Raw genomic sequence first — 26,363 nt, 5'->3', positions numbered from 1 at the left:
GAGGACGTCCAGACGTCAAAGATGGCGTCAGATTCAAACAGCTTCGGGATAAAGATGTCAGTAAGTGTTTCCTTCAGCCTCAAAAAAGCATTTTACACGTGTTGTTTTGAATGTACAGATGTAAAAATTTGTATTAGGCAGCTCCATGATGGTTGGAGACTTTCTGGAGACGGAAAGATGTTCAGTTTGACCGCTTGCGATGAAAAGTCTCTTTGTTCTCTTTTCGGTTCGTTTTCAGAAACACGATTTTCCCCGCAAAATATAAAAATTCACAATAAGTTGGTTAAGTGGATAAACGTTAACAATGCGGTGTAAAAGTTTAACATTTTCTCAGTAAATCGGGGTAGAGATGATTTACAAAGGGGAAGTTTAAAGCATTTAAAATCACAGCTAAATATCCCGCTCCGGCTGAAGACTCGGGATTAGAAAGTAGTTTAGAGGTTTATAAAACTGTTTCTGCTGACGAGACTGAAGCCGAATTAAATAAATAATGTCACTGATTGGTAGTGAATAGTAATTATACTCAATAACTTTATGTTTCTTGATTAATTACTTGTTTAGTCTCAAATAATGGGAAACGTGAATGGAGTCCTGCGCAACGTCACGCGCGGAGATGAGGCGTCGCCTGTTGTCATGGCAACAGCAGCATCATAGCAACCAGTCTCCAGGGTCTCTGCTGCTACTTAGCAGACTCACTACAAACAGATATATAGGCACTTGGCAGAACCAGTCCCAGTTCTGATCCAGTCTTCCCAGCAGTCACGTGACCCAGCGATCAATGGATCCCATCGGACCGAGTTTTGACACATAGTTCAGCAAAGAAGTGGGATCTTTTAGAAACCGTGTTGCATTTCCCAGTCAGGTCAAAGATAACACAGGAATCCATCACTTATCAGAGATTTCTACTAGAGCGGCTCGGTATTTTTGCACATTGCTGAACATTTGCCAGAAAATCTGCTACGGCTGTGACGATATGCTTTCAGATTCAATTCCGATTTTTTGGGTGCCGATAAGATTTAAATGGCAATTCTCACAATTCTCCGATATTACAAATTTTTTGTTGATTAAACAAACAAACAAAAAAAATGTATAAAACTTTTTTTTTGCTCGTCATTTTTCTGAATGTTAATGAGTAAAAAACAACCCAGCAGCCAGATCTTTATTTTGCTGCTTTAACACCCAAGAAGACAAGTAAAAAGATCCATAAAAAAAAATAAAAATGACAAAAATGTTTTAGTGCATTCATTTTATTTATTTGAAAAAAAAAGTTTAAAAATTTTTTTTTACAAAAAAATTAATTTTTTAACAAAAAAAAAAATCAATTCTAAAATTGTGAAGAAAAAAGTCCTGGCTTTTTGATTCGATTTTCGCACCCCTAAAATATGCTGCTTCCATCAACTGTGATCCATGTTTCGACATGTAAAAACATTTCCAGGTTGATTAAACTGGGTTCAGAGAGGAGCAATGCAGCCGGGACCGACTGAGCGGAGCAGACGGCCCGGCCAGGGGAGGAGGGGGGAACCATGGGGGTCAGAACCACAGGGACCAGGAGCCATCAGGTCCAACCGTAGCCGTGAGGAGGAGATCGTGAGGTGAGCATGTTTCTTTTTAACCTAAACATGAAGCTGGACAAGTGGACTTTAGTCCACAAACTGGTGGTTAAACCAGATCAAATCATTTCAGTCACATTTCAGGGTTTATGGATGGTTGTTTGTCTGCTAATAAACAAATAAACACTTTGTTTTTCTCTCCTCAGGGTGGCAGACAGCAGTGTTCAGAAGAAAGAGGAAGGAGGAAGAGGAGCAGAGAGGAATCAGGATGAAGCAGGAGGAAAAGGGAAAGCCAGGAGCACAGGAGGTGCAGAGAGAGGTGGCAGAGGGAGGAGAGCGGCGTCTGAGGGGGGAGAAGGAGGCGAGGAGGTGAGGAGGCTGAGGTGGAAAGTCAACCGGCTGGAGAAGGAGAAGCTGCAGCTCACGTCCAGCCACAACCAGGAGGTGAGAGGCTCCATGCTCCTCCGCGTCCCTCCTGCAGCAGCGCCTTCTGGTGGCAGCCGGGATTAATAAATAAAAGCATATATATATCATATTATTATATTATAAATAAATAGATAAAATATTTTGTGAGAAGTAAAATAATTGCAAAACGCATCAAATAATAGGGCAAAACCCATTCAGTCGGAATTATGTAAGAAATGCTGAAATATAGTAAAGTTTCTGTTAAAGTTCTGTAATTTAAGCCACCAACACTAATTGTTGGCTTTAAAATGGGTGGAAAAATCTGTCAATTTAATGAAAACATTTGAGTGATTTAAACCAAAGCGAGGTTTTAGTTTAGGCGGCCGTCCATCGGCTGGTAAGACGTTTTCCAGCCGAGTTTTACTTCAAGTCTTCAGTCAAGTCTGGTATTTATTCCCCAACAGGGAACTCGTTTCCAGACCCGTCCTGAAGGAAAACGTTCCGACACCAGGCGGTAGAATCACCCCAAACATGGCCGTCCAGTGGAAAGCACTGACATGAGGCTGTGGAGGCGTTCCATTTCCTCTCATGTGGCTGTTTTTATTCCACATGCTGATGTTCGGCCAGACGTTGTGTTGTCATGGTGTTTTTACAGGAAGCGTTTCAACCGTTGCTCTGAATAAATAGGAACATAGAAAACATTTACTTCATAAGTTCAATTTATTTATAAATATAATCATATAAAGCTCTGGATGAAGCGGTTTGAATTGTGTGTGTGTGTGTGTGTGTTTAGGCGTGCAGCCTGCAGGCGGAGGTGGCCCGCCTCCGCTCCTTGGTGGAGCGCGGCGAGGCTCAGCGGGCGGAGCTTCAGTACCAGCTGACCGTGAGCCACAGAGACGCCGAGCAGGTCGCCGAGCGAGTCGCCGAGCTCAGCAGGGACAGACGCTCACTCGCTGGTGTGTAAAACAAACGCACCTTCCACAGGTGTGACCGGACAAAGCAGGTCTGTGATTGGTCGGACTCACTGGTCTCGTGATGAGGATCTGGTCCAGAAGATCTGGTCCGGCTTTTCCTCAAACGGAGGATAATTTCTCTGATGTCGTAACCATGGCAACGTAAAAGATGCTGGCTTTTTCTTAACAAAACTTTATTGTCAATAGGGCAGTACAAGATATGAACGCAGTACGGAACATGAACAGGGATGGTGATACGGGATCAGAGAGGATGGAGTACGAAGGAATTTATGCTTCTCAGTGGAACAGCAGACGTAGATCAGAGGTTTTAACCGCTTCTTATTTTTATTAATGTTTTATTGTTGTGAGGTTTGAGTTTGTTTGTAAACATTAAAAAAGAGGTTTTTTGTTTGAGAGTTTACATTTATGGATGTGGTAATTTGCCAGCAACTTAATTAGATTGATGATAAAATATTGATCTGATTCGGCAGGATGATGAAAAGATGCTGGGAGTGTGAGGGTGGACACGCGTGACTTTACCGTGTTTACGTACGTAGGCGAGCAGAGAGAGAATCCTGCGGAGAGACGCGCCTCCTCTGCTGGAGGAGGATTCCTTCCTTAGCTCGACTGTCCTTCATCTACGTCTCTCTTCAGGTTCAGCCGGAGACTTTGTCTCCCAGTCAGACCAGCTTCATTCCCAGTTTCCTCATGGAGCCGATCACCATTTGCCTGTCTTTTGCCACCATGTCTCACCTTGTCTCACCTTGTCTCACGACGCCTCACCTTGTCTCACCTTGTCTCACGACGCCTCACCTTGTCTCACCTTGTCTCACGACGCCTCACCTTGTCTCACCTTGTCTCACGACGCCTCACCTTGTCTCACCTTGTCTCACGACGCCTCACCTTGTCTCACCTTGTCTCACGACGCCTCACCTTGTCTCACCTTGTCTCACGACGCCTCACCTTGTCTCACCTTGTCTCAACTTGTCTCACCTTGTCTCACGACGCCTCACCTTGTCTCACCTTGTCTCAACTTGTCTCACCTTGTCTCACTTTGTCTCACCTTGTCTCACGTTGTCTCACCTTGTCTCACCTTGTCTCACTTTGTCTCACTTTGTCTCACGTTGTCTCACCTTGTCTCACCTTGTCTCACTTTGTCTCACCTTGTCTCACCTTGTCTCACGTTGTCTCACCTTGTCTCACCTTGTCTCACTTTGTCTCAGCTTGTCTCACGTTGTCTCACCTTGTCTCACCTTGTCTCACTTTGTCTCACCTTGTCTCACGACGGCTCACCTTGTCTCACCTTGTCTCACTTTGTGTCACCTTGTCTCACTTTGTCTCACTTTGTCTCACCTTGTCTCACGACGTCTCACCTTATCTCACGACGTCTCACGTCGTCTCACCTTGTCTCACGTTGTCTCACGTTGTCTCACGACGTCTCACCTTGTCTCACGACGTCTCACCTTGTCTCACGGCGTCTCACCTTGTCTCACGCTGTCTCACGTTGTCTCACGTTGTCTCACGATGTCTCACGACGTCTCACCTTGTCTCACGTATGGACCTGCAGCCTGAAGCCGTTCTAACGTGTCTTTCTGTATCAGATGGAGCGGCGGCGCTGCAGCAGACGGTGGAGGATCTGCAGAAGACGCTGGACGTCACACGGCAGGCCAGAGAGACGGACCAGCACGCTTTCCAGCAGGACGTGGAGGAGAGAGACCAGCTGATTCAGAGCTTCGGCTCCGAAAACAAACGTCTGCACCGACTGCTGCAGGTCTGCTTCAGATATGCGTCAGACACACGTTTAAACCCGATTAGTTCGGAACCAGACGTTTAAACCTGATTAGTTCGGAACCAGACGTTTAAACTCGATTAGTTTGGAACCAGACGTTTAATCCCGATTAGTTCGCAACCAGACGTTTAAACCCGATTAGTTTGGAACCAGACGTTTAAACCCGATTATTTTTGAACCAGATGTTTAAACCCGATTAGTTCGGGTCCAGACATTTAAACCCGATTAGTCCGGAACCAGACGTTTAAACCCGATTAGTTCGGAACCAGACGTTTAAACCCGATTAGTTCGGAACCAGACGTTTAAACCCGATTAGTCCGGAACCAGACGTTTAAACCCGATTAGTTCGGAACCAGACGTTTAAACCCGATTAGTTCGGAACCAGACGTTTAAACCCGATTAGTTTGGAACCAGACGTTTAAGCCCGATTAGTTTGGAACCAGACGTTTAAACCCGATTAGTTTGGAACCAGACGTTTAAACCCGATTAGTTTGGAACCAGACGTTTAAACCCGATTAGTTCGGAAACAGACGTTTAAACCCGATTAGTTCGGAACCAGACGTTCAAACCCGATTAGTTTGGAACCAGACGTTTAAACCCGATTAGTTTAGAACCAGACGTTTAAACCCGATTAGTTCGGAAACAGACGTTTAAACCCGATTAGTTTGGAACCAGACGTTCAAACCCGATTAGTTTAGAACCAGACGTTTAACCCCGATTAGTTCGGAAACAGACGTTTAAACCCGATTAGTTCGGAACCGAAACCGGTTTTCTGCTGAAACGTTTAAACCCGATTATTCCGGAACCGAACCCGGTTTATGTCATGTGGACAGAAGCCAAAGTGAATCCAGATCAGTTTCATCTCTTCTGGTTTCTGTTTCCTCCTGCAGGAGCAGGAGGAGGCTCTGGAGGAGGCCCAGAGGAGGATGGCAGAGGTGCAGACGGACATGCAGGAGGCCAGCAGGAGACAAGCTGAGGAGATGAAGCACCTGGTGGAGAGGGAGGAGAGGAGCCGCAAGGAGAAGGAGGTGAGGAGGAGGAGCACAGGTGAGAGGGAACTGAAGAATATGGCTGACGTGTGTGTGTGTTGTGTGTGTGTGTGTGTGTGTGTGTGTGTGCGCAGCGGTCGGATCAGAGGGCGGAGTCTCTGGAGTCCAGTGTGGCGGCGGAGCAAGTGGCTCACCTGGAGACTAAAGTCCACGCTGAGGTTGTTCAGGTAACCGCCATGAAGGCTTGTGTTCATGCTCGCCATGCTCTTCCTCCCCCACCTGACCAGCCGCCGCGGAGTGGACGCACTTCCTGTGTCGGTCTTCACGGCGCCACCGCTGGATTTGAGCAGGACGGGACGTGTCGCCTGATTGGCTGGATGGATGAAGACGCAGAGCGACATGGAGCCACCAACGTGTTATTGGGTCTGGTATCTGGTCCGGTTCAGGTCATGTGACATCTAGTTCGTACATGGTACGCTTCCTGTCCAGGACCAGAACTCTGTGACCTCACTGGACCACATTTAGCATGATGTCATCGTCTCCAGAAGCTTCTGCAGCGTCAACAGGTTGATGTCCGTCCGCTGTTGCTTCAGTTTTACCACAAGATCTGTACTGATGATGAGGGTCTGACCTCCAGCAGGTCCCAGGGGTCCTCCATCGGGTTCAGGTCTGGACTCTGGTGGGACAAAGAGGTCTCCTGTTCCCTGAAGCCCCCTGTCACAACCTTGAACCGAGACCTGAACCTAAACTGAGACCTGAACCTAAACCTGAATCTGAACCTGAACTGAGACCTAAACCTAGACCTGAACCTAAACCTAAACCTGAACTGAGACCTAAACCTGAACCTAAACCTGAACCTGAACCGAGACCTGAACCTAAACCTGAACCTGAACCTGAACTGAGACCTAAACCTAGACCTGAACCTAAACCTAAACCTGAACTGAGACCTAAACTTGAACCTAAACCTGAACCTAGACCTGAACCTAAACCTAAACCTAAACCTGAACTGAGACCTAAACCGAGACCTGAACCTGAACTGAGACCTAAACCTAGAGCTGAACCTAAACCTAAATCTGAACTGAGACCTAAACCTAAACCTGAACCTAAACCTGAACCTGAACCTGAACCTAGACCTGAACCTAAACCTAAACCTGAACCTGAACTGAGACCTAAACCTAAACCTGAACCAAAACCTAGACCTGAACCTAAACCTAAACCTAGACCTGAACCTGAACCTAAACCCGAACATAGACCTGAACCTAAACCTTAACCTGAACTGAGACTTGAACCTAGACCTAAACCTAAACCTAGACCTGAACCTGAACCTAAACCTGAACTGAGACCTAAACCTAAACCTGAACCTAAACCTGAACCTGAACCTGAACCTAGACCTGAACCTAAACCTGAACCTGAACTGAGACCTAAACCTAAACCTGAACCAAAACCTAGACCTGAACCTAAACCTAAACCTAGACCTGAACCTGAACCTAAACCCGAACATAGACCTGAACCTAAACCTTAACCTGAACTGAGACTTGAACCTAGACCTAAACCTAAACCTAGACCTGAACCTGAACCTAAACCCGAACTTAGACCTGAACCTAAACCTTAACCTGAACTGAGACTTGAACCTAGACCTAAACCTAAACCTAGACCTGAACCTGAACCTAAACCCGAACTTAGACCTGAACCTAAACCTTAACCTGAACTGAGACTTGAACCTAGACCTAAACCTAGAGCTGAACCTAAACCTAAACCTGCACTGAGGCCTAAACCTAGACCTGAACCTGAACCTAAACCCGAACTTAGACCTGAATCTAAACCTAGACCTGACTAACTGCAGCAGACCCAGTTCATAGACAGTCCTGTACTGGAGACACTGGTCATGATGGTCTTATCATCTGCGTCTCTTCTTCCTCTGATGGACCGTCCCTCTGGACCTCCTCAGACCCTCAGACCACCAGACCTTCTTCCAGCTCCAGAGTCTTTCTGGTCTCCAGCAAGCTGAAGTCCTTTTCTCTAGTCCTGCTCTCTGGTCAGGGGTTTTTTCTGGCTCCACAGCTGCTCGCTCCCCTCACTTCCTTCACATTGTTCATGTGGAAACTGGGCAGACTGGTTGGAGAAGTCCAGGAAGTCCCGTCAGCACTGGTTCCAACCCAGATCTGCGGAACATCATGTCTGAACCGGTCCAGCCTGGAAGCAGATGGTCTCCAGAAGACCACAGCGGGTTCCCTCCTGTCAGTAAGAACAGGAAACTGAGGCTACAATTACACAGACTCACCAGAACTGGACAATAGAAGATGGAGAAACTGGTCTGGTCTCCAGTTCAGCTCCACATGGTGGGACCAGAATCTGCTGGAAACATCATGGATCCATCCTGCTGTCGGGATCAACGCTGCTGCTGGTGGGATGGTGGGGGGTCCCTCAGTGCCAGTATGACCAGGGTTAACCAGCACAGTGCAGCGTCGTCATGTCTCTGGTTGGTCACAGCTTGTGTTAATGGTTGATGCCTCTGTGGTCATGTGACCTTCCAGCTGCGGCTGCGGGACCTGGAGGCGGCGATGGCGGTGGAGCGGTCAGGCCAGCAGGAGACGCAGCACAGCCTGGAGCTGCTGCGCGTTCAGTTCAGAGAGGTGGAGCGAGCTTACAGCCTGGAGAGAGAGCGGAGCAACGGCGCTGAGCGCGCTCTGGAGAGGTAAGCGTCATGGCGAGCGTCACGGCGAGTGTCACAGCGAGCGTCACGGCGAGCGTCACGGCAACAGACAAACCCATCATCAGATACGGAGGACCAAGTTTTCACAGGTCAAACACTTTGTGTGTGTGTGTGTGTGTGTGTGTGTGTGTGTGTGTGTGTGTGTGTGTGTGTGTGTGTGTGTGTGTGTGTGAGAAGGTTGCAGGCGGAGTTCAGGAAGTTTCAGGGCGATGCGGCCGTTGCCATGGAAACGGCGAAGAAAGCCACCTCTGACCTGATGGAAAGGCTGGAAGAGGAAAAAAGATTGCACACCAGCACACACTCACTGCTGGAGCAGGTAACACACACACACACACACACACACACACACAAAGTGTTCAGGTGTGTGTGAACTGAACTGAACGAGGCGGTCCCGATCCAGATCGGTCTGAACGAGGCGGTCCCGATCCGATCCAGATCGGTCTGAACGAGGCGGTCCCGATCCGATCCAGATCGGTCTGAACGAGGCGGTCCCGATCCGATCCAGATCGGTCTGAACGAGGCGGTCCCGATCCGATCCAGATCGGTCTGAACGAGGCGGTCCAGATCCAGATCGGTCTGAACGAGGCGGTCCCGATCCGATCCAGATCGGTCTGAACGAGGCGGTCCCGATCCGATCCAGATCGGTCTGAACGAGGCGGTCCAGATCCAGATCGGTCTGAACGAGGCGGTCCCGATCCGATCCAGATTGGTCTGAACGAGGCGGTCCAGATCCAGATCGGTCTGAACGAGGCGGTCCCGATCCAGATCGGTCTGAACGAGGCGGTCCCGATCCAGATCCGTCTGAACGAGGCGGTCCAGATCCAGATCGGTCTGAACGAGGCGGTCCCGATCCAGATCCGTCTGAACGAGGCGGTCCCGATCCAGATCCGTCTGAACGAGGCGGTCCCGATCCAGATCGGTCTGAACGAGGTGGTCCAGATCCAGATCCGTCTGAACGAGGCGGTCCCGATCCAGATCCGTCTGAACGAGGCGGTCCCGATCCAGATCCGTCTGAACGAGGCGGTCCCGATCCAGATCGGTCTGAACGAGGCGGTCCAGATCCAGATCCGTCTGAACGAGGCGGTCCCGATCCAGATCGGTCTGAACGCTGCAGTCAGATTAAACTAAAAACTTTGAAAAAATCTTCAAGCCTGAAACTGGTGAATCTACGCCAGGTAAGATACGTAGGTCGGCGTCGGTGGGCGTGGCTACTGTGCTGGTTAAGGCGAAGACCCGCCTCTTTTACGTCTGGAGGAGGGGCTGTTGGTGTCTTCTGTGATCAAGGTGTCCAAAGTTGGTCCTTGAGGGCCGCTGTCCTGCAAGTTTTGGGTGTATTCCTGCTTCAACACACCTGAGTCAAATGAAATGAATCTAACAGACTGTGAACTTCTGCACAATGACTCAGGCGTGTTGCACTTTTACCGCCGGAGGCTCCGTCCATCTTTCAGAAACGCTCTTTGGTCTGAAACTCATCCAGACATTCAGATAACTGTTGCTGCAGGACTTTTCTTCTTCTTCTTCTGCGTTTAGGCTGTGAAGAGGCAGACGGACACAGAGGAGACCTTCGAGACCTTCCAGGAACAGATCAGAGACAAACTGCAGGAACACGAAGGTGGACAACCAGAGCGTCCAGCAAAGGATGATGGGAAACGCGGTCCTGCTGAAGTTCTCCAGCTGCTGACGGCGACGCTCGGCCGCTGCAGACTCAGACAGGAGGAAGCAGACAGAGAGGTAGGAGCTCTGGCCATCCGTCTGGTCTCCCTCTTCCTCCATCTGACTCGCTTCTCCTCTGTTCCTGTGTCCCGGCAGGTCCAGGACCTGCTGTCTGCCTCGGAGAAGCTGCAGGAGGAGAACCAGGCTCTGCAGCGGCTGGTCTCAGATCAGAGGAGCCACATTCATGTAATTACATGTCTCTGTGTTGTGATGAAACATGGCAGTAGACTGGTCGTCAGGTCTGCCGCCGTCGTCACCGTAAACGCCGTCTTTTCTGCAGGAGTCTCAGCAGGAGTCGGTCAGGCTGCAGGAGGAGCTGGCTCGTCTGCACCAGGAGAACTCGGACTGGTCCATGCAGAATCTGCTCCTGCAGGAGGAGCTGCAGAGAGAGAAGGAGGAGAGGGAGAAGGAGAAGGAGGAGCTGCAGAGAGAGAAGGAGGAGAGGGAGAAGGAGAGGATGGAAGAAATCCAGAGGATGAGTGAACACTACGAGAAAGAGTCGACGGTGATTGTTTCCACGTTTCTTCCTCTTCTGTTTCTGTCTGAAAACCGTAACGTCACGCCACGTAACCTAACGTCACGCCACGTAACGTCACGCCACGTAACCTAACGTCACGCCACGTAACCGTAACGTCACGCCACGTAACCGTAACGTCACGCCACGTAACCTAACGTCACGCCACGTTATGCCACGTAACGTCACGCCACGTTACGCCACGTTACGCCACGTTACGCCACGTCACGCCACGCAACGTCACGCCACGTAACGTCACGCCACGCTACGTCACGCCACGTAACGTCACGCCACGTAACGTCACGCCACGTAACGTCACGCCACGAAACGTCACGCCACGAAACGTCACGCCACGAAACGTCACGCCACGAAACGTCACGCCACGTAACGTCACGCCACGTAACGTCACGCCACGTAACGTCACGCCACGTAACGTCACGCCACGTCACGCCACGTCACGTCACGCCACGTCACGCCACGAAACGTCACGCCACGAAACGTCACGCCACGAAACGCCACGTCACGCCACGTCACGCCACGTCACGTCACGTCACGCCACGTCACGCCACGTCACGCCACGTCACGTCACGCCACGTCACGTCACGCCACGTCACGTCACGCCACGTCACGCCACGTCACGCCACGTCACGCCACGAAACGTCACGCCACGAAACGTCACGCCACGAAACGTCACGCCACGTCACGCCACGTCACGCCACGCCACGTCACGCCACGTCACGTCACGCCACGAAACGTCACGCCACGAAACGTCACGCCACGTCACGTCACGCCACGAAACGTCACGCCACGAAACGTCACGCCACGTAACGTCACGCCACGTAACGTCACGCCACGTAACGTCACGCCACGTTACGTCACGCCACGTAACGTCACGCCATGCAGCGTTACGCCCTTCCTGGGCAGCATCATCCTACAGCTGTGACGTCGTGTGTCAGACGCTACAGGCCGCCACGTCGGCCATCACCTAGATCGGCTTCTGAAGCTGTCCTGCACCACATCAGCACTTCGTTTAACCGTCTGGAAGGTCACATGACTTGGTACCAGCAGGATGAGCTTTAAGTGGACGTCCCTGATCACCATGGCGATGAAAGTCTGCTTCCTGTCCTTTGTCTCTGCTCCGCCCCCCATCATGATGTTGTTACACAGGACACGTTTAGTTACAGCTGATGATGACAAAAACATGTAAAATGGCGTCATACTGAGTGTGTGTGTGTGTGTGTGTGTGTGTGTGTGTGTGTGTGCGTCTCAGGCCCGTCTCTCCTTCCTCCACCGTCTCTACCAGCGCCTGCTGGCCGGCTGCGTCCTCCTCGATCAGTCGCAGGGCATTCTGGGTACCTTCAGCTGGAAGGAGTTGTGTGATGTTATCAGTGAGCAGGTGGAGCAGCTGACCTCTGACCTCCAGAAGGCCAAGGTTAAGGTCAGTCGGAGGAGACGTCCAGGTGTTACTGGTCTTACTGGTCGTTTCTAAAGTTAGAGCCTGAACATGATGAACCAGAAGAAGCAGTGAAGTGTGTGAAAACACTCGTTTACAGCGAATTCAATCATCTGACGGTGGGATTTATCCTGTTGACGAGGAACCAGCTTTTCCTTTTACTGGTTTCTCTTTTTTACTTCAGATTTGTTCAAATAAAAATCTTTTGTTTGAAAAACTGAGATAAAACTCAGTAAAATGAGTCGTTTCCTGCAGAGAGACATTTAAAATGTTTTCCTTTCTGATGAGGCAGCGATGGTAGAAACGAAACGTCTTTCTGTCTGAAGCTCCGTTTCGTCCCTGGAGAGGAGAAAGCCGTGTTTTTGGTTTGTTTCCACGTCTCCCGTCCGTCTACGCAGGGTAAAGACGCTCCGCCTCTCATTAAACGCTCTGATCTCCTTCAGATCCATCACCTGCAGAGTGTGTGTGACAAGAAGAGCGTGTGTGTGCGCGAGCTGCAGCGCAGCCAGGAGTGTGTGTTGTCTCGCCTGGAGGAGAGCGTGAGGAGGAGGGAGGAGGCCTGGAGCAGCCAGCACACACACACCGTCCAGCAGCTGCAGGTAACACACACACACACACCGTCCAGCAGCTGCAGGTAACACACACACACACACACACACACACACACACACACACACGCCGTCCAGCAGCTGCAGGTACAACACACACACACACACACACACACACACACACACACACACAAACACACACACGCCGTCCAGCAGCTGCAGGTAACACACACACACACACACACACACACACACACACACACCGTCCAGCAGCTGCAGGTAACACACACACACACACACACACACACACACACACACACACACACACACACACACCGTCCAGCAGCTGCAGGTAACACACACACACACACACACACACACACACACACGCCGTCCAGCAGCTGCAGGTAACACACACACACACACACACACACACACACACACACACACGCCGTCCAGCAGCTGCAGGTACAACACACACACACACACACACACACACACACACACACACACACACACACACACACACACACACACACACCGTCCAGCAGCTGCAGGTAACACACACACACACACACACACACACACGCCGTCCAGCAGCTGCAGGTAACACACACACACACACACACACACACACACGCCGTCCAGCAACTGCAGGTAACACACACACACACACACACACACACACACCGTCCAGCAGCTGCAGGTAACACACACACACACACACACACACACACACACACACACACACACACGCCGTCCAGCAGCTGCAGGTAACACACACACACACACACACACACACACACACACACACACCGTCCAGCAGCTGCAGGTAACACACACACACACACACACACACACACACACACACACACACACACACACGCCGTCCAGCAGCTGCAGGTACAACACACACACACACACACACACACACACACACACACACACACACACACACACACACACACGCCGTCCAGCAGCTGCAGGTAACACACACACACACACACACACACACACACACGCCGTCCAGCAGCTGCAGGTACAACACACACACACACACACACACACACACACACACACACACACGCCGTCCAGCAGCTGCAGGTACAACACACACACATAAAAGATGGACCGGATCCACCCAGACCACCAGGACCTGATCCACCCAGACCACCAGGACCTGATCCACCCAGACCACTAGGACCTGATCCACCCAGACCACTAGGACCAGATCCACCCAGACCACCAGGACCTGATCCACCCAGACCACTAGGACCTGATCCACCCAGACCACTAGGACCTGATTCACCCAGACCACCAGGACCTGATCCACCCAGACCACCAGGACCAGATCCACCCAGACCACCAGGACCTGATCCACCCAGACCACCAGGACCAGATCCACCCAGACCACCAGGACCTGATCCACCCAGACCACTAGGACCTGATCCACCCAGACCACTAGGACCTGATCCACCCAGACCACCAGGACCTGATCCACCCAGACCACCAGGACCTGATCCACCCAGACCACCAGGACCTGATCCACCCAGACCACTAGGACCTGATCCACCCAGACCACTAGGACCAGATCCACCCAGACCACCAGGACCAGATCCACCCAGACCACCAGGACCAGATCCACCCAGACCACCAGGACCTGATCCACCCAGACCACTAGGACCAGATCCACCCAGACCACCAGGACCTGATCCACCCAGACCACCAGGACCTGATCCACCCAGACCACTAGGACCTGATCCACCCAGACCACTAGGACCAGATCCACCCAGACCACTAGGACCAGATCCACCCAGACCACCAGGACCTGATCCACCCAGACCACTAGGACCAGATCCACCCAGACCACCAGGACCTGATCCACCCAGACCACCAGGACCTGATCCACCCAGACCACCAGGACCAGATCCACCCAGACCACTAGGACCTGATCCACCCAGACCACCAGGACCTGATCCACCCAGACCACCAGGACCTGATCCACCCAGACCACTAGGACCTGATCCACCCAGACCACCAGGACCAGATCCACCCAGACCACCAGGACCTGATCCACCCAGACCACCAGGACCTGATCCACCCAGACCACCAGGACCTGATCCACCCAGACCACTAGGACCAGATCCACCCAGACCACTAGGACCAGATCCACCCAGACCACCAGGACCTGATCCACCCAGACCACTAGGACCTGATCCACCCAGACCACTAGGACCTGATCCACCCAGACCACTAGGACCAGATCCACCCAGACCACTAGGACCAGATCCACCCAGACCACCAGGACCAGATCCACCCAGACCACTAGGACCAGATCCACCCAGACCACCAGGACCTGATCCACCCAGACCACCAGGACCTGATCCACCCAGACCACTAGGACCAGATCCACCCAGACCACTAGGACCAGATCCACCCAGACCACCAGGACCTGATCCACCCAGACCACCAGGACCTGATCCACCCAGACCACCAGGACCTGATCCACCCAGACCACCAGGACCTGATCCACCCAGACCACCAGGACCAGATCCACCCAGACCACCAGGACCTGATCCACCCAGACCACTAGGACCAGATCCACCCAGACCACCAGGACCTGATCCACCCAGACCACCAGGACCTGATCCACCCAGACCACCAGGACCTGATCCACCCAGACCACTAGGACCTGATCCACCCAGACCACTTACCCCCCCCTCCAGAATATTTCCTGCCAGCTGATTGGTTCCTCTTCTGTTTCAGACGTGTCGCTCTCACGCCTCCTCTCTGGAGCGCCGCTGCTCCTCGCTGACCTCCGACCTCTCCCGGCTCCAGGACCTCCTCTCTAGAAGTCAGAGAGACTCCTCCTCCTTCCTGTCGGCCTGCGTCCTGCTGGGCGGAGCTCTGAGACACGCCCACCGCCGTCTGAGCGCGCTCTCTGAGCAGAAAGCCTTCCTGTCGGCGCGGCTGGCGAAGCAGGAGCTGCTGGAGGAGGAGGTGAGGAGGCTGGTCGATGCTCTGGGAGGAGAGAAGGAGAAGGAGGAGGAGGAGGAGGAGGGAAGAAGGAGGGCGATGAGGAGGTGGAGGAGGAGTGTGTGTGCGGTGCTGGCGATGAAGAGGTGGTGTGTTCTGTCCAGAAAGACGACTGTGTTGTTCCGTCTGGAGAAAGGGGGCGGAGCTCCAGCTGTGTGTGTGTGTGGACCGTCGCCAACGGCAACAAGGACAGGTGATTTATCTCAGCGTTACGATAAACATGTTTATCAGCGGAGTAAACCGTTTAAAATCACCGATCTGATCAGATTGAATGATTTATTGATAGAAATGAATGATGTTGACTCGATAAACAACTTGGTTGTTTACAAACAAACGACGTTTTCCAACGAGACGTCGGCACTGACAACGGGACGCCGCTTCTCGTTTCTGTTTCTAGACACTAAAAGTCCTGAAGGTGTTTCTGCTCGCTGGCTTCGGTCCGAACGCCTCGCCGCCGCCGTTCTGGACTCCATGTCCGACCTGCAGGAGGCGCTGGCGCACGGCGGTAACCTCACACACATACACACACACACACACAGCAACACACAGCAACATACACACACTGATGTACCTACAGCAACACACACATCTTCACAGTGTGTGTTTTACCCGTCAGGCTCCTCCCATCACAAAGTCGTCTCAGCCGCCTGCTCCGGCTTGTCCCGCCTCCTGGACCACCTCCTGGACCAATCAGCTTCCAGCGTTTCATGCGAAGCGGTCGTTGACTCTCTGAGCGGTCGGTTGAGACTCGGCCTGGAGAGACTGACGTCTCCTCGACCGGACGTAAAGGTGACCCAACACCTGGCTGGTCCAGTTTTAGTAACAAGTAACTTCCCTCACCTCTGACCTCTGTGTGTGTGTGTGTGTGTGTGTGTGTGTGTGTGTGTGTGTGTGTGTGTGTGTGTGTGTGGTCCTCCCAGACCCTGGTTTCGGCCCTTCAGCAGCACTTCCTGCTCTTCAGCCAACGGCTGCACTCGGCTGAAGTGGAGAGGCGGAGCCTGCGGCTGGAGGTGGCCAATCTGAAGAGAGGACTGCGGCAGGAGAGGAAGGAGGCGTGCAGGACGGTGAGGACGGAGACACACGTGTCCGGAGACAGAAACAAGCAGAGAGGACATCATGTGTCTGACATAATGTCTTTAGTGTCCCGCTGTCTCCTGTTTTCTGCTTCTGAAACTTAAACCTCTAAATCACACAAAAACTAAGTTCATAGAACAAGTTTTTTAATGAATTTCTAGAACTTCAACTGCAATTATTAATAGTAAATATAAAAATAAGCGTTATTATTCCAGCTGTCACCTCATCCTACTGACACACAAAGCAACATACCAGCAGCACTACACACTACGAACCGCACACTCCCAACACGCTAAACGTCCCAAAGCGTCCCAAAACGTCCACCGTCTGTTGCCGTCACAACCTCCCTTCTACCTGAGCAGCCGTTGTCGTTTGCATGTTTTATTGGTTGATCTGGTTTATTTTTCCACCAATAGCAAACAAACCCTCATGTTTTTGTTTCCACGTCATCCTGCCTGCGGCAGGACGAGCGCCTTTAGGGGGAATCATGGTGGAAATCCTGGATCGTACCTCTGGTTTTATCAGGCCTGTCAACAGGAAATAAAAACGGCTCGATAGCTTAAAGTTTGCACCGAAACCCGTCATTAAAATGCATAAAAAGTCCCTTAAAGTCGGCTCCATGCTGGTCTGGTGGTCTGAGGAAGTAAAAGACACTTCTGTCCTCTGTAGGTTTTAGTTGCTGCCTGATCCGTCCGGCTCACAGACCGTATATGAAAGATGGACGGAGCCTCCGGTAAAAAGTGGAAGTAAATGAAACTGCAGTTCCTCCTTCATCCACTAGGTGCTGCAAAACAGAGCAAATCCCCATAGACTCCCATGTTAAAAAGGCCAACTTCACAGCAGAAATAAACATGTTTACAGCCTGCTACAAAAATCCATTTTAGTTTATAGGTCAGGTCATGACAACTGTGGGGGGAGTGAATTTTTTCTAACTCGCCCATTTAAAAGTAATTTAATCTCAAAATTAGGCATATTTAGGGGCGTGTCCTTTTGATTGACAGGAACCTGATTTATCGTGGTTTTTAGCCGGTTAACAACGTGACTTAGCTTTAGCCTGCTTACCTCCGTTAGCTGGTTAGCTCCTGTTATCTCCGTGTTAGCTCGGTTAGCTTTTAGCTACAGAAAGCTCAGAGTTCGCTCGATGTCAATCATCCACCATGACGCTCACAGCCCCCCTCTTAGCTCCACCTCTTTGCCCATATTCGTATTTTCCGGGTGAGACGACGTGCATGATGCTGCCAAGATGGCGATGGTAGGAACCGCCCACCGAGCTTCAATTCACCTCTTCAGAAACCTACGGGTGACGTCACGGAGGCTCCGCCCATCTTTATATACGGTCTATGGTCCTGCCCGGCTCCAGCCAGCCTAACCTGCTCCATCGGTTCAGGACTGTAGTCACCAGTGTTCAGAGACCGGCGTTTCCATGCCAACAGATGCAACTCGACGGCGGTCCTCCAGACTCCGGGATCTGTTGCCAATCACACCTCTTTTATATGTGTGTGTGTGTGTGTGTGTGTGTGTGTGTGTGTGTGTGTGTTTGTGTGTTTGCAGGAGGCAGCTGAGCGTTTCCACAGTGTGTGTGAGGAACTCCGTCAGGCTCTGAGCAGAGAACTGGAGGCTCAGACGCTGATCCAGGACCAGTCCAACCAGCTTCAGGCCCTTCGGCGCCGGGTGGACACACACACCGGGCAGCAGGAGGACACGGAGCGCGCTCTGAACCAGAACACACAGGTTCTGTGTGTTTGTGTCTGTCTTTAGTCTCCGTCTCAGCGAGAAGGAGCTGATCTTCCCTGCCCACCGCGGCGTCCTCTGTCTCTGCAGGCGCTGTCGGAGGCGCGACGGGAAGTGAGTCGGAAGGAGCGCTCGCTGAGGATTCTGGGAAAGCACCTGTCAGGGGTGCAGATGGAGCGGAAGCAGCTGGAGGAGCGGCTGCAGCGAGCCGAGGACGAGCTAAGAGACGCCGCCAGGTAGGGCTGGGCGATATGGCCAAAAGAGAAAATCTCCGATTTTTTTAAACCAAATCCGATTTCCGATTTTAATAAAAATTTTTCCCCTTTACTGTAAAGTAAAAGAAAAAAATTACAAATGTCAAAAATTATTCTTTTTAAAAAATGCTTTTATTGCGATCAGCCTAAAAGTTTACCTAAATTTAAAGAGCAACTAAACAAGCGGTTCAACTAGATTGTAAAAAGAGATGCAGGCGCTGCCACTGTGAACATTATAAGTGACAACATGTTTGACGTTTCCACTGTGAGATAGTTTTTAAGTTTTGATCATACATTTAAAAATAGGCCTCATCTGACTTGTGTAACTTTATTCTAAAGCAAAAAACTGATAAATAAATAAATAAAAATGCCTCCTCTTGGAAGAAAAATAGTGATTCCTTTCAGAGTATTTTGACATTAAATAACCAAAACAATTTCCCACATTGGCAATGAGGGAATAAAAATTAATGTTTCTTTACACTTAACGTGTTTTGAGAACATGGACCTCTTTGATACAAGATACTACTTTTAAAAAATCCCTGAATGTTATTAAAGCTATTTTTCTAACATACATTCTTGCTGTTTTTTGTTTAATGTACACATTTTTGGCAAGAAAGACGAGCCTGTCGACTGCATCTGGCTTCAGACCGCTGTGGCATGTGACCCCTCCCACACTGAAAACCCTGCGTTTCCATCACACCTAGAAACTTTGCAAAAACTAAATATCACCATAAAAACCGCTGCTATAAAGGTTTTTACGATCTCAAGAGGTGGTTTTTCCTGACATTTTGATATGGAAATATATTGCAAAAGTGGAATGGAAACACTTTTTTTGCGTTTACGTGTCCCCAGATGTGACCTGGGGGTCGCGACCAGTTCATTCCCGGTAAAGATGGCACGGTGTGGAATAAACAACCGCGAGTTTTAGAAAAGAAATTGAGGGAGAACAGCTTCAAAAATCCGAAGCAAATTCTCCACAGCAAGTAGAAAAGCATAAAATAACGCTACATGCCCACTTTGCATTAACCGCAATTACGAAACGTGATGCTAATGTGCTAAACATTTTTTCAACGGAAACACCTGCAAATCACAGCTGTTGTTTGTCGAAACGTACAAATATCATTTATATTTTGCAACAAAATGTAATGGAAATGCAGAGGGGGAACTTCTTGTACATTTCTAGCCGCCATGTTGTGTTTATGCGTTTCTGTGGGAAACCAGCGGGAGCGCGCTGACGTCACTATAAGGTACGGAAGCCCAAAATGTGCTGGCGGGGCAAAAAAAAATCCAGATTTTCATAAAAATAAATCGTCATAAACAGCAAATTCAAATTAATCGATTAAATTGGTTAATCGCCTAGCCCTAGCTCCAGGTGACGCTCACAGAGCTGGTCAGGGTGGATTTAAATTCCTGCGGGTCCCAGAGAGACCAGTCGGAGGGTTTCACGTTGTTTTAAAGAGACGATAAAGTTATTCAGACTGTTGTTGTTTACGTTGTTTTCCATTGTTGTTGTTTACGTTGTTTTCCATTGTTGTTGTTGTTTATGTTGTTTTCCATTGTTGTTGTTTACGTTGTTTTCCATTGTTGTTCACGTTGTTTTCCTATGTTGTTGTTTACGTTGTTTTCCATTGTTGTTTATGTTGCTTTCCATTGTTGTTGTTGTTTACGTTGTTTTCCATTGTTGTTCACGTTGTTTTCCTATGTTGTTGTTTACGTTGTTTTCCATTGTTGTTTATGTTGCTTTCCATTGTTGTTGTTGTTTACGTTGTTTTCCATTGTTGTTCACGTTGTTTTCCTATGTTGTTGTTTACGTTGTTTTCCATTGTTGTTGTTTATGTTGTTTTCCATTGTTGTTGTTGTTTACGTTGTTTTCCATTGTTGTTCACGTTGTTTTCCTATGTTGTTGTTTACGTTGTTTTCCTATGTTGTTGTTTACGTTGTTTTCCAGACGTTGGGACTGTGTGATCCGCTTCATGAAGGCTGCAGAGACCAGCTGCAAGCAGGTAAACAAACCCTTTCAGCTGTAAAACCTCGTCCTAAAACTTCTCCACTGTTTTTACTTTTTCACATTTTGAAAAATGGATTTCCACTCATCTGGTTTACGTTAGACGATGATGTCACGTGGTTGCTATGGCAGCAGCTCAACGTTTTCTGTCTTTTCACCTGAACCCTAAAAACAAAGGCAGAGAACAGTGATGAAGAAATTTCAGTAAAACACAGTTAGAGACGAGGAGGATCAGATGGAAGAGAAACTACCAGGTTTCATGGAGACTGGAAGAACATTTCCACATGAACAATGTGAAGAAGGTGAGGGGAGCGAGCAGCTGTGGAGCCAGAAAAACCCCCTGACCAGAGAGCAGGACTGGAGAAAAGGACTTCAGCTTGCTGGAGACCAGAAAGACTCTAGAAGAAGGTCTGGTGGTCTGAGGAGGTCCAGAGGGACGGTCCATCAGGGATTGTAAGACCATCATGACCAGTGTCTCCAGTACAGGACTGTCTATGAACTGGGTCTGCTGCAGTTAAACAGGTCTGGGTTCAGGTCTAGGTTCAGGTTTAGGTTTACGTCTCGGTTCAGGTCTCGGTTCAGGTTTAGGTTTACGTCTAGGTTCAGGTCTCGGTTTAGGTCCAGGTCTAGGTTCAGGTCTAGGTCCAGGTCCAGGTCTCGGTTCAGGTTTAGGTCTACGTTTAGGTTCAGGTCTAGTTTCAGGTCTTGGTTCAGGTCTAGGTTCAGGCCTAGGTTCAGGCCTAGGTCCAGGTCCAGGTCTCGGTTCAGGTTCAGGTCCAGGTCCAGGTCTCGGTTCAGGTTTAGATTCAGGTTTAGGTTCAGGTCTAGGTCCAGGTTTAGGTCCAGGTCTAGGTTCAGGTCTAGGTCGAGGTCCAGGTCCAGGTTTAGGTTCAGGTTTAGGTCTACGTTTAGGTTCAAGTCTAGGTTCAGGTTCAGGTTTAGGTTCAGGTTTAGGTTCAGGTCTAGCTCCAGGTTTAGGTCCAGGTTTAGGTTCAGGTCTAGGTCCAGGTTTAGGTTCAGGTTCAGGTCCAGGTCTAGGTCCAGGTCCAGGTCCAGGTTCAGGTTCAGGTTCAGGTTCAGGTCCAGGTCTCGGTTCAGGTTAAGGTTCAGGTTTAGGTTCAGGTCTAGGTCCAGGTTTAGGTTCAGGTTTAGGTCCAGGTCTAGGTTCAGGTCTAGGTCTCGGTTCAGGTTAAGGTTCAGGTTTAGGTTCAGGTCTAGGTCCAGGTTTAGGTTCAGGTTTAGGTCCAGGTCTAGGTTCAGGTCTAGGTCGAGGTCCAGGTCCAGGTCCAGGTTTAGGTTCAGGTCTAGCTCCAGGTTTAGGTCCAGTTTTAGGTTCAGGTCTAGCTCCAGGTTTAGGTCCAGTTTTAGGTTCAGGTCTAGGTCCAGGTCCAGGTCTCGGTTCAGGTTCAGGTCCAGGTCTTGGTTCAGGTTTATGTTCAGGTTTAGGTTCAGGTCTAGGTCCAGGTTTAGGTTCAGGTTTAGGTCCAGGTCTAGGTCCAGGTCCAGGTTCAGGTCCAGGTCTCGGTTCAGGTTAAGGTTCAGGTTTAGCTCCAGGTTTAGGTCCAGTTTTAGGTTCAGGTCTAGCTCCAGGTTTAGGTCCAGTTTTAGGTTCAGGTCTAGGTCCAGGTCCAGGTCTCGGTTCAGGTTCAGGTTCAGGTCCAGGTCTTGGTTCAGGTTTAGGTTCAGGTCTAGCTCCAGGTTTAGGTCCAGTTTTAGGTTCAGGTCTAGCTCCAGGTTTAGGTCCAGGTCTAGGTTCAGGTCTAGGTCCAGGTCCAGGTTTAGGTTCAGGTTTAGGTCTACGTTTAGGTTCAAGTCTAGGTTCAGGTTCAGGTTCAGGTTTAGGTTCAGGTCTAGCTCCAGGTTTAGGTCCAGTTTTAGGTTCAGGTCTAGGTCCAGGTCCAGGTCTCGGTTCAGGTTTAGGTCTCTGTTTAGGTTCAGGTTTAGGTTCAGGTCTAGGTTTAGGTTCAGGTTTAGGTTCAGGTCTAGGTCCAGGTTTAGGTTCAGTCTAGGTTCAGGTCTAGGTCCAGGTCCAGGTCCAGGTTTAGGTCTATGTTTAGGTTCAGGTTCAGGTTCAGGTTTAGGTTCAGGTTTAGGTCCAGGTCCAGGTCCAGGTCCAGGTCTTGGTTCAGGTTTAGGTCTACGTTTAGGTTCAGGTTCAGGTTTAGGTTCAGGTCTAGCTCCAGGTTTAGGTTCAGGTCTAGGTCCAGGTTTAGGTTCAGGTCTAGGTTCAGGTCTAGGTCAAGGTCCAGGTCCAGGTCCAGGTCCAGGTCCAGGTCCAGGTTTAGGTTCAGGTTTAGGTCTACGTTTAGGTTCAAGTCTAGGTTCAGGTTCAGGTCTAGGTTTAGGTTCAGGTTTAGGTTCAGGTCTAGCTCCAGGTTTAGGTCCAGTTTTAGGTTCAGGTCTAGGTCCAGGTCCAGGTCCAGGTCTGAGCGGGTCTCCAACCAGACCACCGTTTCCATCGTCGTCACATGGCAGCAGAAATCCGTGCCGACTCACGTCGTTGTTTTAGTTCCCGTTCTGTCTGTTCTGTCGAACGTTTATCGTTTTTAGACGACATGAAAGATTTCTGAGTCTGAAACAGATTTTTATCTGAGTCTGAAACAGATTTTTATCTGAGTCTGAAACAGATTTTTATCTGAGACTGAAACAGATTTTTATCTGAGTCTGAAACAGATTTTTATCTGAGACTGAAACAGATTTTTATCTGAGACTGAAACAGATTTTTATCTGAGTCTGAAACAGATTTTTATCTGAGACTGAAACAGATTTTTATCTGAGACTGAAACAGATTTTTATCTGAGTCTGAAACAGATTTTTATCTGATTCTGAAACAGATTTTTATCTGATTCTGAAACAGATTTTTATCTGAGTCTGAAACAGATTTTTATCTGAGACTGAAACAGATTTTTATCTGAGTCTGAAACAGATTTTTATCTGAGTCTGAAACAGATTTTTATCTGAGTCTGAAACAGATTTTTATCTGAGTCTGAAACAGATTTTTATCTGAGTCTGAAACAGATTTTTATCTGAGACTGAAACAGATTTTTATCTGAGACTGAAACAGATTTTTATCTGAGACTGAAACAGATTTTTATCTGAGACTGAAACAGATTTTTATGCGACTGAAACAGATTTTTATCTGAGACTGAAACAGATTTTTATGCGACTGAAACAGATTTTTATCTGAGACTGAAACAGATTTTTATCTGAGACTGAAACAGATTTTTATGCGACTGAAACAGATTTTTATCTGAGACTGAAACAGATTTTTATCTGAGACTGAAACAGATTTTTATCTGAGTCTGAAACAGATTTTTATCTGAGACTGAAACAGATTTTTATGCGACTGAAACAGATTTTTATCTGAGACTGAAACAGATTTTTATGCGACTGAAACAGATTTTTATCTGAGACTGAAACAGATTTTTATCTGAGACTGAAACAGATTTTTATGCGACTGAAACAGATTTTTATCTGAGACTGAAACAGATTTTTATCTGAGACTGAAACAGATTTTTATCTGAGACTGAAACAGATTTTTATCTGAGTCTGAAACAGATTTTTATGCGACTGAAACAGATTTTTATCTGAGACTGAAACAGATTTTTATCTGAGACTGAAACAGATTTTTATCTGAGTCTGAAACAGATCTTTATCTGAGACTGAAACAGATTTTTTATCTGAGTCTGAAACAGATTTTTATCTGAGTCTGAAACAGATTTTTATCTGAATCTGAAACAGATTTTTATCTGAGACTGAAACAGATTTTTATCTGAGTCTGAAACAGATTTTTATCTGAGTCTGAAACAGATTTTTATCTGAGACTGAAACAGATTTTTATCTGAGTCTGAAACAGATTTTTATCTGAGTCTGAAACAGATTTTTATCTGAGACTGAAACAGATTTTTATCTGAGTCTGAAACAGATTTTTATCTGAGTCTGAAACAGATTTTTATGCGACTGAAACAGATTTTTATCTGAGTCTGAAACAGATTTTTATCTGAGTCTGAAACAGATTTTTATCTGAGTCTGAAACAGATTTTTATCTGAGTCTGAAACAGATTTTTATCTGAGTCTGAAACAGATTTTTATCTGAGTCTGAAACAGATTTTTATCTGAGACTGAAACAGATTTTTATCTGAGACTGAAACAGATTTTTATCTGAGTCTGAAACAGATTTTTATGCGACTGAAACAGATTTTTATCTGAGACTGAAACAGATTTTTATCTGAGTCTGAAACAGATTTTTATCTGAGACTGAAACAGATTTTTTATCTGAGTCTGAAACAGATTTTTATCTGAGTCTGAAACAGATTTTTATCTGATTCTGAAACAGATTTTTATCTGAGTCTGAAACAGATTTTTATCTGAGTCTGAAACAGATTTTTATCTGAGTCTGAAACAGATTTTTATCTGAGTCTGAAACAGATTTTTATCTGAGACTGAAACAGATTTTTATCTGAGTCTGAAACAGATTTTTATCTGAGACTGAAACAGATTTTTATCTGATTCTGAAACAGATTTTTATCTGAGTCTGAAAAAGATTTTTATGAGTCTGAAACAGATTTTTATCTGAGTCTGAAACAGATTTTTATCTGAGACTGAAACAGATTTTTATCTGATTCTGAAACAGATTTTAATCCGAACAAAACGAGAACATCGTGTCGCGGTTCTGTTTCATGTCTGAGCCTAAATCTGAGTTTAGAAACAAGTTTTAGATCTAAAATACGTCTGGAGACAAATCCTCACGTTTATTGGGAAGTCAATGTCAGTCACACACACACACACACACACACACACACACACACACACACACACACACACACACACTTCCTAATACAACACTGCTTCCTCTGCAGGTCAGAGAAAGCATCATCCAATCACAGCGCTCCCCGTCGGCTCACGCCCGCCCCCTGCTGTTACCATGGGAACAGCTGGACCTGAGCGGAGCAGAGAGCATCATGGGAGCTGCTGAGGCGGCAGCGTGCCAGGTAAACGGAGGGGGGCGGAGCCTCTGCCACTCTTCTTTCTCCTCGTCTCTCCTTCATCTTTGTCTTTCTCTCCTCAGAGTTTTCTCTCCGTCGTCTCGCAGCTCTGCCACACCTGCAGCTCCAGGGTCAGCTGGCTCCAGCAGGAAGTCTCCGCCCACCGCGGTCACGTGATCGCTCTGCGCAGCGAGCTGCAGGACGCCTGTCTCCGTGACAACCAGGCTTATGTCTCCGTAAGATGCTCCTTCCTGTCGCTTTACGAGCCGCGAACTCGCTTCCTCGCCGTAAACGTCACGATTTCAGAATGCGGTTAATTTTTACATCTAAGATTCACGTAACTTTTTTTATTTTTCTAAGTTTCCTTTTCTGAATAAAAATAACATCATCTTGTTGTTTTAGGTGGAAGAATTTCCTGAAACGTTCCCGTTGGTTGACATGGACAAACCTGTTCCCCTCTCGGACTCATTAACAAACCCTGTTGTCTGTATAAGCCCCACCCCCTCCCATACAAACCCCACCCACCTACCTCAGAAAAGCCCCGCCCCTTCCTCACAGCTGAAGCCCAGCGTGGTGAAAACGAAGGGCAAGAAAACCATGAAGAAGAACATGAAGAAGAGAGGAGGATCCATTAAAAACTCATCTAAATAA

At 48.6% G+C, this 26,363-nt stretch overlaps 1 protein-coding gene across 1 annotated transcript; it reads left to right on the top strand.

The window, feature by feature from the left end:
* Window positions 1-1,464: 1,464 nt before the first annotated feature.
* On the top strand, window positions 1,465-26,363 carry ccdc171 (coiled-coil domain containing 171; the record flags this gene model as incomplete). The annotated part of the gene is made up of 24 exons (XM_079257875.1): window positions 1,465-1,592; window positions 1,757-1,994; window positions 2,749-2,911; window positions 4,510-4,679; window positions 5,588-5,725; window positions 5,821-6,114; window positions 8,221-8,381; window positions 8,577-8,715; window positions 9,930-10,130; window positions 10,209-10,298; window positions 10,393-10,509; window positions 10,585-10,617; window positions 11,897-12,064; window positions 12,523-12,678; window positions 15,394-15,856; window positions 16,061-16,168; window positions 16,280-16,452; window positions 16,584-16,727; window positions 18,289-18,468; window positions 18,559-18,704; window positions 20,671-20,725; window positions 25,587-25,718; window positions 25,796-25,948; window positions 26,115-26,363. 24 exons carry the CDS (start codon window positions 1,465-1,467, stop codon window positions 26,361-26,363), a joined length of 3,999 nt encoding a protein of 1,332 aa, XP_079114001.1.

The sequence above is a fragment of the Telmatherina bonti genome, assembly GCF_933228915.1.
Source record: "Telmatherina bonti genome assembly, chromosome: 18".
In the NCBI taxonomy this organism is placed as follows: domain Eukaryota; kingdom Metazoa; phylum Chordata; class Actinopteri; order Atheriniformes; family Telmatherinidae; genus Telmatherina; species Telmatherina bonti.
Note: the sequence above shows the minus strand (reverse complement) of the source record. Positions and strands in the feature narration are given on the sequence as shown.